Below are 12,405 nucleotides of genomic sequence, written 5' to 3' on the forward strand. Positions count from 1 at the left end.
GATGCCTGGTGGTTAAAATTGTTAAAATTATGAATGCTTTGATAAAATATTTTCTTATAAAAAAGCCACAGAAAATGAGGTTGCAATTTGCCTCACTGATGGATCCGATCATTCTCGGGTGTCTGTGTTGAGTTTGCACATTCTGTCCGTGTCTGCGTGGTTCACAGATCAAAGTTCTGCAGGTTAAGTGTGGATTGGTCATGCTAAATTTCTCCTTATGATAGGGTTACGGGAATAGGGCGAAGGATTGGGCCTAGGTAGGGTGGTCTTTCTAAGAGTTGGTGCAGACTCAATGGGCCAAATGGCCTCTTCCTGCATTGTAGGGAATTGTATGATTCTATATAATTGACCGACTGGGCTGTCCAACTAATACTGTCGTAGCTGTGCTAATAGTACTAGCTGGGTGACGCACTTTAATTGTTTGATTTTCTTTCCAGGCATGTAGCTTGTTATCAGCATTATTGTTCTGGCTCACTTTTTTCTGACATGCATGAAGCACAGTGGAAAGAATGGATGATTTTAAGCATGCAGCGACAAGAACACATTTCAAGGGCTGTATCTAAAGTTGATGTAGTATGGAGAATTCATTCAGTTCAGATAAACCACAGATACTCTGTTTTTGGCAGTCCTTTTGAAAGCAATGTGTGCAAATTGCATAAGTCTGAATATTCCTTAAAACATTGAAGGCTGCATAGTTAATTAAATTAACATAACCTGACTGCTCAATGCATCAGTATTTGACGACTAGTGGATCTTGATCATAGATTTTGCTGAGGAATTACAGAACCTGACCAGGGAGGATTGGAACTGAAATATGAAGGCAGTTATTTTTGCAGAGATGAGCCATGTTTTCCTTTTTGTGCCTAATAGTTTACATGTTCTGTTTTTCTGAATATTTATTATGTGTATGTTTTGAAACTATTAAATGTTAAATTGAGACCTTTTATAAAATTACAGAAATTATAACCCATCTCCACGGTTCAGGATTAGCCCCAATCCCATTCACCAACATCTTCTCTGAACCCTTTTTAAAAATTAGCCTTTTTGAATTACTTATTCAACTTGTTTTTTAAATTAAGCTGTTGTTTCACTTGCCATTTGTTTAATAACTTTCATTCAGAAAATAAGCTCTTCTGACTTCTCTTTACGGTGGCAATGATCAATTTGTCCAACTTGCTAATGGATCACAGATAAGTGAAGGCCTTGCCCACTTGTAACTAGGTTAAAAAAGCTATTTGCCCTTAACCATTTTTCAGTGAAAAGTTCAATTCTTTGAGCTTTTGTTCAGAATGATGTTGCTTTCACGGTGTAATTTTAGATTAGGTAAAGTTGCCATAGTCCCAGATGGCCAGAGAGCTGACTTGTGGTGGTTTAACCTGAGGATCGCCACACCCCGGACGAGGAGCAAGGTTGAGAAGGTGGGCCTGCATAAATAATTTCAGCCGGTACAGGAATTGAACCCGCACTGAAGGCCTTGTTCTGCATCACAAACCAGCTGTCAAGCCCACTGAGCTAAACCAACCCCCACTACTCTCAACTAATAGAAGTGCCGAGGACCTGAAGCAATTCTACAATTGTGGTATGAACAATGTATTATGTAGACACAGTATACCCCTATGTATAAAACCTGAATTATTTTTGTACTCCTGTTTCTACCTGTACTCGACCTTTGAAGACCTGTATTTTTACAAATCTAAATCCAATTTTTTTCTGTTCAATTAAGAAAAACTCTTTCACCGTGCTCTGATTTAATTTTGGAGTTAAAAAATCTTGGTCATTCAATACCTATTGTTTAAGGTGTCGTTCAATGTTTACAAAATTAAAAGTTAGAAACATTTATAAAATTGGCATTTTAGCTTAAATGACTAAAGATTCGTATGTGGTTACTTTATTTCAGACTTCTTTTATATATTGTGACATATTGTAGCTTTACTTTGAGATTGTTTAACTTTGAAAGCTTCCCCTAGAACACAAGAGGACTTTGTGCTGTCGATGATATCTAAAATAGTGTGACTTCAATATATATATTTTATCATCGCATTCAGTAATACTGAAAGCCTAATAGTAATTCTTCCACTTTCAAGTGTACCGTTGGAACAAATGATGACGAGTGAGGAGTCTAAAATTTACAAGTGACCAGAAAATAAAGTTTGATTTACTGAAGTAAATGAGACTTTTTAATGAAGACAGAAAGTTGTGGAAATACTCAACATGTCTGGCAGCATCAGTGGGGAGAGAACAAAATTAAACTTTCAGGTTGGTGACCTCTCATCTAATGTATCGACTAATACCAACTATAAAACTCTACTTGTAGGTACTTCATGCATGGCGTTTGCAAAGAAGGAAACAACTGCCGCTATTCCCACGATCTTACAACCAGCAAGCCTTCACTGATTTGCAAATACTTCCAGAAAGGGTGCTGTACCTATGGAGACCGCTGCAGGTAAGGACCACCAAGATTAAAGTTTTTCAGAAACCTTTAAAGGTGGAAGTGTTTCTGGGGTTGATGGTGAAATGTGATGGTGCTCCGTACTATGCCATAGAATGGTATAGTGTCATCGTGCATCTGTTCTCGTTTTAAAAATGATACCTTATGTTTTTATAATTTACTGAGGTATTTCTCTTGTGCTCTGTGCCAAAGATCGTCAAAGATAAGCGAACCCTTGCTACCTCCAAAACAGATTCTGCAAATAAGTATGTAGAGTGGGTCAGGTGGCATTACCTATGACTGAACAGAACTATTTAAAAAAAAAATTGTATTAGATTTAATGAATTGATTGGAGAAAACTGAAGAATAAATACTGTATAATGTAGGTATAAACTATAAATCTGATTTGTTATAAATAACATTATATTGGAAAACCAATACTGCAGATTTTACTTGATTACAGGGCATTTAACTGGCATTTCCTTGGATGTGTGATAATCAAAAAATTTTTGACAATGAATACTGCCAAATCTTTTTGTGGCATGTCACCTTTACAATGAGGCCTTTAACTATTTTTCTGTTTTTTGACAAACCTAGAGAACTCTCAAGGTGACATCACGCTTTAAGGAATGCCTCTTAAAACTATTAAAATTCAAAAGTTTAAATATCAAGGTTTCAATACGGGAACCATGCTATCAAATTACAACATTAGATCTCTAATCTTGGCCTGTTTTCATTATCAAGTGCTTGTCTTGGGTTATCAATTTCAAGAAGAAAACAGCCTGTGCTCAAGTGTTCTTTTTAGCCTTGCAACATATTTACATAGAGGATTAAACCTGTACTTTTAATACCAAAGTATAATGCATATTCTATCTAGCTATAAAAAAGACAGATTGCATTAATCACATTTAAAGTGACCAATTACACTTGATAAATATTTTTTTTAAAAACTTGTACATGAAGGTTTAGATTTGAAATCTGACAACCGTTTGTTGTAATATTTTGTTATCAAAGAACATACTTTAGAATATTTGGAATGTTAAGCCCAGCCATATTTGGAGGCTTAATATATAAAAATGATTATCAATGGATTGTATGGCCTTTTCTTTTCCTGACTCCACTTTTAATTTTCTTTGTTGGGATACTTAATGTACTTTATGAACCTGGGACCATGGGTCATTTTTATCAATTTCTAGCAATTGATTTATGGTGGAATTTGCCAATGATCCTTGGATTGCCAATATGAAATGTTCATGTCTTTGTGGCATGTGCTCTGTATGTATGAGTGTCAGTAATGAACTTCCTAGACTTACCATGGATGAAAATTGTGCAAAATCTCATAGCATGCCACCAGTTCAAAACATGAATTGTTAATATTGCTTACAGGCGCTGAGCAAGTTGTATTCTGCCATTTATAGAATAAATCGTTCTGTGAAAAATATTCTTGGTGGTTTTTCTCAAGTTGAATAATGGTACAGATAATTTATTGTATTTACATGTATGTTGATTATATGAGTAGCTAAAAGAATATTTGGCTATGTTATGATTGATCACGAGCCATCTGAGTTCTGTTCAATTTCAGTTCCATCTAATTTATAGAGTAATTTGTATCCATTTCATTGAGCTTGATGTGTCTAGAATGGCTATCATGGCCATAAGAGACTTAATGGTTTAAGTTTCATGGTCACCGAAAAGCAAGCACTCAGAAAAAATGACACCCTGAATCATGCACAGTGGACTTCAGCAGCTCTTGAATAACTGTTCACAAAAAAGTGACCTCGTTAGTAATGAGAAAATCATTAGATGCAGTTTTCCATTTTAGAGCTGCCACAATGGATTCCCCAACCTGTCCTATTGCCTCTTGTACCTTACATATCCTAACCAGTGCCTTTGTCACTATCAAATACCTCCCTTCCCTTTTCAACAAGTTGAGCTTTCCATTTTGTTCCCCATTCTAGTTATTGACTTGTTATTTCAAAATGAGTTTGAACACCCTCTGCTTGAGACTTCAAGGGTCTGGTTTAGCATACTGGGCTAAATAGCTGGCTTTTAAAGCAGACCAAGGCAGGCCAGCAGCACGGTTCAATTCCTGTACCAGCCTCCCCGAGCAGGCGCCGGAATGTGGCGACTAGGGGCTTTTCACAGTAACTTCATTTGAATCTTACTTGTGACAATAAGTGATTTTCATTTTTGTTTCATTGAGTGTTCGTTGAACCACTAAGTTATCAATGGGCCAGTAGAATCGTATATGGTATGCTGTATTGTCTTTTTATCTGCAGCGATAGATTCAACATTTCCATTGATGAGCTAAATGTGAGTGAAATGATAAAATAACGAGCAAAGAGCAAAATAAGGTAAAAGAGAAGACACATATGGGAGCAAACTGTCAAAGAAGGAACACAGTAAATAGTAATTAGAGAAAATTCAGAATAAATTTGTAGATTCTAAAGAAGTAATAATGAAAACAAAGATAAATTGAAATACACTGCCATGAATCAGCAAAGAAACAAAAGTAGCTATGAAAAATCATCGAGGAAAATTGTGAAGTAGAATATCAGGCTGCATTTACGCTATGGCCTTTACATTGATGCAAAATGATTTCAGGTACTTCTATCACTGCCACCGACAATGTACCAAGACTGTTTACAACTTAAAACATTGTATAATAATCTTTATTAGTGTCACAAGTAGGCCTACATTAACATAGAACATAGAACACTACAGCGCAGTACGGGCCCTTCGGCCCTCGATGTTGCGCCGACCTGTGAAACCATCTGAAGCCTATCTGACCTACACTATTCCATTTTCATCCATATGTCTATCCAGTGACCACTTAAATGCCCTTAAAGTTGGCGAGTCTACTACTGTTGCAGGCAGGGCGTTCCACACCCCTACTACTCTCTGAGTAAAGAAACTGCCTCTGATATCTGTCCTATATCTATCACCCCTCAATTTAAAGCTATGTCCCCTCGTGTTGGTCATCACAATCCGAGGAAAAAGACTCTCACTGTCCACCCTATCTAACCCTCTGACTACCTTATATGTCTCTATTAAGTCACCTCTCAGCCTTCTCCTCTCTAACGAAAACAACCTCAATTCTCTGAGCCTTTCCTCGTAAGACCTTCCCTCCATACCAGGCAACATCCTAGTAAATCTCCTCTGAACCCTTTCCAAAGCTTCCACATCTTTCCTATAATGTGGTGACCAGAACTGCCCGCAGTACTCCAGGTGCGGCCGCACCAGAGTTATGTTCAGCTGCAGCATGACCTTGTGGCTCCGAAACTCAATCCCCCTGCTGATAAAGGCTAGCACACCATATGCCTTCTTAACAGCCCTATTAACCTGGGTGGCAACTTTCAGGGATTTATGTACCTGGATGCTGAGATCTCTCTGTTCATCTACACTACCAAGAATCTTGCCATTAGCCTAGTACTCTGCATTCCTGTTACTCCTTCCAAAGTGAACCACCTCACACTTTTCCGCATTAAACTCCATCTACCACCTCTCAGCCCAGCTCTGCAGCTTATCTATGTCCCTCTGTATCCTATAACATCCTTCAGCACTATCCACAACTCCACCGACCTTCGTGTCATCTGCAAATTTACTAACCCATCCTTCTACACCCTCTTCCAGGTCATTTATATAAATGACAAACAGCAGTGGCCCCAAAACAGATCCTTGCGGTACACCACTAGTAACTGAACTCCAGGATGAACATTTGCCATCAACCACCACCCTCTGTCTTCTTTCAGCTAGCCAATTACTGATCCAAACCGCTAAATCACCTTCAATTCCATACTTCCTTATTTTCTGCAATAGCCTACCGTGGGGAACCTTATCAAACGCCTTACTGAAATCCATATACATCACATCAACAGCTTTACCCTGATCCACCTGTTTGGTCACCTTCTCAAAAAACTCTAAGGTTTGTGAGGCATGACCTACCCTTCACAAAACCGTGTTGACTATCGCTAATCAACTTGTTCTTTTCAAGATGATTATAAACCCTATCTCTTATAACCTTTTCCAACATTTTACCCACAATCGAAGTAAGGCTCACAGGTCTATAATTACCTGGGTTGTCTCTACTCCCCTTCTTGAACAAGGGGACAGCAATTGATATCCTCCAGTCTTCCAGCACTATTCCTGTCGACAAAGACGACATAAAGATCAAGGACAAAGGCTCTGCAATCTCCTCCCTGGCTTCCCAGAGAATCCTAGGATAAATCCCATCTGGCCCAGGGGACTTATCTATTTTGATATTTCCAAAATTGCTAACACCTCCTCCTTTTGAACCTCAATTCCACCTAGCCTGGTCGACTGAACCTGAGTGTTCTCCTCGACAACATTGTCTTTCTCCAGTGTAAACACTGACGAAAAATATCCATTTAACGCTTCCCCTATCTCCTCTGATTCCACACACAACTTTCCACTACTATCCTTGATTGGCCCTAATCTTACTCTAGTCATTCTTTGTTCCTGATATACCTATAGAAAGCCGTAGGGTTTTCCTTGATCCTATCCGCCAACGACTTTTCGTGTCCTCTCCTCGCTCTTCTTAACTCTCCCTTTAGCTCCTTCCTGGCTAACTTGTAACTCTCAAGTGCCCTAACTGAGCCTTCATGTCTCATCCTAACATAAGCCTTCTTCTTCCTCTTGACAAGTGCTTCAACTTCCTTAGTAAACCACGGTTCCCTTGCTCGACAACTTCCTCCCTGCCTGACAGGTACATACTTATCAAGGACACGCAGTAGCTGTTCCTTGAAAAAGCTCCACATTTCGATTGTACCCATCCCCTGCAGTTTCCTTCCCCATCCTATACATCCTAAATCTTGCCGAATAGCATCATAATTGCCTTTCCCCCAGCTATAATTCTTGCCTTGCGGTATATACCTATCCCTGCCCATTGCTAAAGTAAACATAACCGAGTTGTGATCACTATCACCAAAGTGCTCACCTACATCTAAATCTAACACCTGGCCGGGTTCATTACCCAGTACCAAATCCAATGTGGCCTCGCCCCTTGTTGGCCTGTCTACATACTGTGTCAGAAAACCCTCCTGCACACACTGCACAAAAACTGACCCATCTATAGTACTCAAACTATAGTATTTCCAGTCAATATTTGGAAAGTTAATCTCTGGAACTATTCGGAGGTCTATAGACAACTCCCAACAGGGTGACCTCTCCTCTACTGTTCCTAACCTCGGCCCATACTACCTCAGTAGACGAGTCCTCAAGCGTCCTTTCTACCGCCGTAATACTTCCCTTGATTAACAATGCCACACCCCCCCTCTTTTACCATCTCTGTTCTTACAGAAACATCTAAATCCTGGAACCTGCAACAACCATTCCTGTCCCTGCTCTACCCATGTCTCCGAAATCGCCACAACATCGAGATCCCAGGTACCAACCCATGCTGCAAGCTCACCCACCTTATTCCGGATGCTCCTGGCGTTGAAGTAGACACACTTCAAACGCCCCCCCCCCCCCCCCCCCCCCCCCCCAGGATATTGGTACCCCTCTGGTTCAGGTGAAGACCATCCTGTTTGTAGAGGTCCCACCTACCCCAGAATGAGCCCCAATTATCCAGGAAACCAAAACCCTCCCTCCTGCACCATCCCTGTAGCCATGTGTTCAACTCCTCTCTCTCCTTATTTCTCACTTCACTAGCACGTGGCACTGGTAACAACCCAGAGATAACAACTCTGTTTGTTCTAGCTCTCAGCTTCCACCCTAGCGCCCTGAATTTCTGTCTCAAATCCCCATCTCTCTTCCTACCTATGTCGTTGGTACCTATGTGGACCACGACTTGGGGCTGCTCCCCCTCCCCCTTAAGGATCCCAAAAACACGATGAGAGACATCACGAACCCTGGCACCTGGGAGGCAACACACCAACCGTGAGTCTCTTTCGTTCCCACAGAACCTCCTGTCTGTTCCTCTAACTATGGAGTTCCCAATGACAAGTGCTCTGTTCCTCTTCTCCCTTCCCTTCTGAGCAACAGGGACAGACTCTGTGCCAGAGACCTGTGCCCTATTGCTTACCCTTGGTAAGTCGTCCCCCGCAACAGTATCCAAAACGGTATACTTGTTATAGAGGGGAACGACCACAGGGGATCCTGTGCTGTGAAAACAGATCCTGTGCTGTGAAATGGCGCTGACCATGCTGTGAAAATCCCCAAGTCACCACCTTATGGCACCAGTTTGGATACACCGAAGGAGAATTCAGGATGTCCAAATCACCTAACAGCACATCTTTCGGGACCTCCGGGAGGAACTTGAGCACTCGGAGGAAAGTCATGCAGACATGGGGAGAATATGCAGACTCTGCACAGACAATGACCCAAGCTAGGAATTGAACCCTGGTCTCTGGTGCCAGTGACCCAAGCCAGAAGTTGAACCCAGGTCCCTGGCACTGTGAAGCAATGATGCTAACCACTGTGCTACAGTGCCACCCAAATTTACAGCTAATGGAAAGTGGCAGTAGGAGGAAAAGAAGAATTTTTAATGTAATGGAGGTCCCTGTACCCAGCATACATAGTGACAGCAAAACTATCTTTCTCTGGGATTTAATCTAATTTCTTCTGTTGCCATGTGCTGAAGCAAGACACCAAAGTCAGATACTGCTGGCTGTGGGGTATGGGAATGGGAGGTAAGCGAAACTAGCGAAGAGAATCAGGCCCCATGAAAATGCTCAGGGTTATGCCTGGGTTGCTAAGACCACTGGGTTTAGAATTGTAGGAAATGGGAGATTGGGGAATGGGTGATGCGTGGAAGATGGAAAAGGAAATTAGGAAATCTTCAGGGTGGCAGATGAAGACTGGAGTTTTAAGAGGGATCACGAGAACGTTCGCCCCTCAATCCACTCAGAGATGGCCTTTTGAATAGCAGCTGATGCTGTAAATATGTTGGAGATGATTCAGGAGAGATTTACTTGATTGATACCTGGAATTAGTGGATCATTTTGTGAGGGTAGTTTGGGACAAGGTGAGCTTGCTTCCACTGAGTTCAGAAAAGTGAAGGGTGATGATTGAAGTATATAAGATTCTGAATGGTCTAGACAAGGTGTATGTGAAAAGGGGTTTCCTTTTGTGGGTGCGTCCAGAGCAATGGGGCACTGTTTTAAAATTAGGGGTCACCCTTATCAGGCAGAGATGAGCAGACATGTTTTCTGAGGGTTGTGTGACATGGAACTGTCTGCCTCAGAAGGTAGAGGAAACTGGTTTGTTGAATGATTTTAAGGCAGTGGTAGACAGATTCTTGTTAGGCAATGGAATCAGGGGTTATGGGGAGTAGACGGGAATGTGGAACTCAACACACCAGATCAGCCATGATCTTACTGAATGGTGGAGCAGGCTTGAGGGGCTTCTACTTCGTATGTTTGTATCTTTGTCATCCATAATGGTCCTTGAAAAGGTAATGGTGAGCTGCCTTCTTGAGTCCATATGTTGTAGGTACATCCACAGTGCTGTTTAGAAGGGAGTTCCAGAATTTTGCAGGACAACTGTATAGTTCTGAGTCAGGTTGGAGTGAGGCTTGGACGGTAATTTACAGGTTGTAGTATTCTCTTAACTGCTCATTTCTTCAAGATTTGAGGCCACTGATTTGGAAGATGGTCTAAGGAGCCTAGATGAGTTGCTGAGGTACATCCTGTACATGGTGCTAATCAAGCGGGCTGCTTTGTCCTGGATGGTGTCGAGCTTCTTGTGTGTTGGAGCTGCACTTGTCCAAGTAAGTAGAGAGTGTTCCTTCACAACACTGGTTTTTGCCTTGTAGGTGGTGGACAGGCTTTGGGAAGTCAGGAGATCAGTTATTTGCCACAGAATTCCCAGCCTCTGACCTAGCCACAGTATTTATATAGCTGGTCTGGTTCAGTTTCTGGCCAATGGTAACATCTAGGATGTTGCCAGTATGGCATTCAGCACTGGTAATATCATTGTATGACAAGGGGAGATTGTTGGATTCTCTTTCGTTGGAAATGATCTTTGTTTGGCGTGATGCAAATATTACTTGCCACTTATTCGCCCAAGCCTGAATGTTGTCCAGGTCTTCTTGCATATGAACACTGACTGCTTCAGAATCTGAGGGTCTGTGAATGGCACTGAACATTCTGCAGTCATCAGTGAACGTTTTCACATCACACTTTATCATGGAAGGAAGGTCAATGATGAAGCAGCTGAAAATGGTTGTGCCTAAGAAATTATTCTGAGAAATTCCTGCAACAATGTCCTGGGACTAAGACAACCATCTTCCTTTTTGCTAGGTATGACTCCCAGGGCAGCACGGTGGCGCAGTGGGTTAGCACTGCGGCCTCACGGCGCTGAGGTCCTAGTTCGATCCTAGCTCTGGATCACTGTCCGTGTGGAGTTTGCACATTACCATAAGACCATAAGACATAGGAGCGGAAGTAAGGCCATTCGGCCCATCGAGTCCACTCCACCATTCAACCATGGTTGATTTCAACTCCATTTACCCGCTCTCTCCCCATAGCCCTTAATTCCTCGAGAAATCAAGAATTTATCAATTTCTGTCTTAAAGACACTCAACGTCCCGGCCTCCACCACCCTTTGTGACAATGAATTCCACAGACCTACCACTCTCTGGCTGAAGAAATTTCTCCTCATCTCTGTTCTAAAGTGACTCCCTTTTATTCTAAGGCTGTGCCCCCGCGTCCTAGTCTCCCCTGCTAATGGAAACAACTTCCCTACGTCCATCCTATCCAAGCCATTCATTATCTTGTAAGTTTCTATTAGATCTCCCCTCAACCTCCTAAACTCCAATGAATATAATCCCACGATCCTCAGACGTTCATCGTATGTTAGGCCTACCATTCCTGGGATCATCCGTGTGAATCTCCGCTGGACCCGCTCCAGTGCCAGTATGTCCTTCCTGAGGTGTGGGGCCCAAAATTGCTCACAGTATTCTAAATGGGGCCTAACTAGTGCTTTATAAAGCCTCAGAAGTACATCCCTGCTTTTATATTCCAAGCCTCTTGAGATAAATGACCATGATGTGGAGATGCCGGCGTTGGACTGGGGTGAGCACAGTAAGAAGTCTTACAACACCAGGTTAAAGTCCAACAGGTTTGTTTCAAACACGAGCTTTCGGAGCACGGCTCCTTCTTCACCTGAAGAAGGAGCCGTGCTCCGAAAGCTCGTGTTTGAAACAAACCTGTTGGACTTTAACCTGGTGTTGTAAGACTTCTTACTGAGATAAATGACAACATTACATTTGCTTTCTTAATTACGGACTCAACCTGCAAGTTTACCTTTAGAGAATCCTGAACTAGGACTCCCAAGTCCCTTTGCACTTTAACATTATGAATTTTGTCACCGTTTAGAAAATAGTCCATGCCTCTATTCTTTTTTCCAAAGTGCAAGACCTCGCACTTGCCCACGTTGAATTTCATCAGCCACTTCTTGGACCATTCTCCTAAACTGTCTAAATCTTTCTGCAGCCTCCCCACCTCCTCAATACTACCTGCCCCTCCACCTATCTTTGTATCATCGGCAAACTTGGCCAGAATGCCCCCAGTCCCGTCATCTAGATCGTTAATATATAAAGAGAACAGCTATGGCCCCAACACTGAACCCTGCGGGACACCACTTGTCACCGGTTGCCATACCGAAAAAGAACCTTTTATCCCAACTCTCTGCCTTCTGTCTGACAGCCAATCGTCAATCCATGTTAGTACCTTGCCTCGAATACCATGGGCCCTTATTTTACTCAGCAGTCTCCCGTGAGGCACCTTGTCAAAGACCTTTTGGAAGTCAAGATAGATAACATCCATTGGCTCTCCTTGGTCTAACCTATTTATTATCTCTTCAAAGAACTCTAACAGGTTTGTCAGGCACGACCTCCCCTTACTAAATCCATGCTGACTTGTCCTAATCCGACCCTACACTTCCAAGAATTTAGAAATCTCATCCTTAACGATGGATTCTAGAATTTTGCCAACAACCGAGGTTAGGCTAAT

General features: G+C 42.1%; 1 protein-coding gene across 3 annotated transcripts in view; it reads left to right on the forward strand.

Annotated features, from left to right (window-relative positions):
• The window catches only part of mkrn1 (makorin, ring finger protein, 1), a 97,507-nt gene that overhangs the window by 23,595 nt on the left and 61,507 nt on the right, over positions 1 to 12,405 (forward strand). For all 3 annotated transcript variants that reach the window (XM_038781360.1, XM_038781361.1, XM_038781362.1), the window contains exon 2: positions 2,315 to 2,443. In XM_038781360.1, coding sequence (XP_038637288.1) covers positions 2,315 to 2,443 — 129 coding nt within the window. The remainder of the gene's footprint in view (positions 1 to 2,314; positions 2,444 to 12,405) is intronic.

This window comes from Scyliorhinus canicula, chromosome 20 (assembly GCF_902713615.1).
Source record: "Scyliorhinus canicula chromosome 20, sScyCan1.1, whole genome shotgun sequence".
In the NCBI taxonomy this organism is placed as follows: Eukaryota; Metazoa; Chordata; class Chondrichthyes; order Carcharhiniformes; family Scyliorhinidae; genus Scyliorhinus; species Scyliorhinus canicula.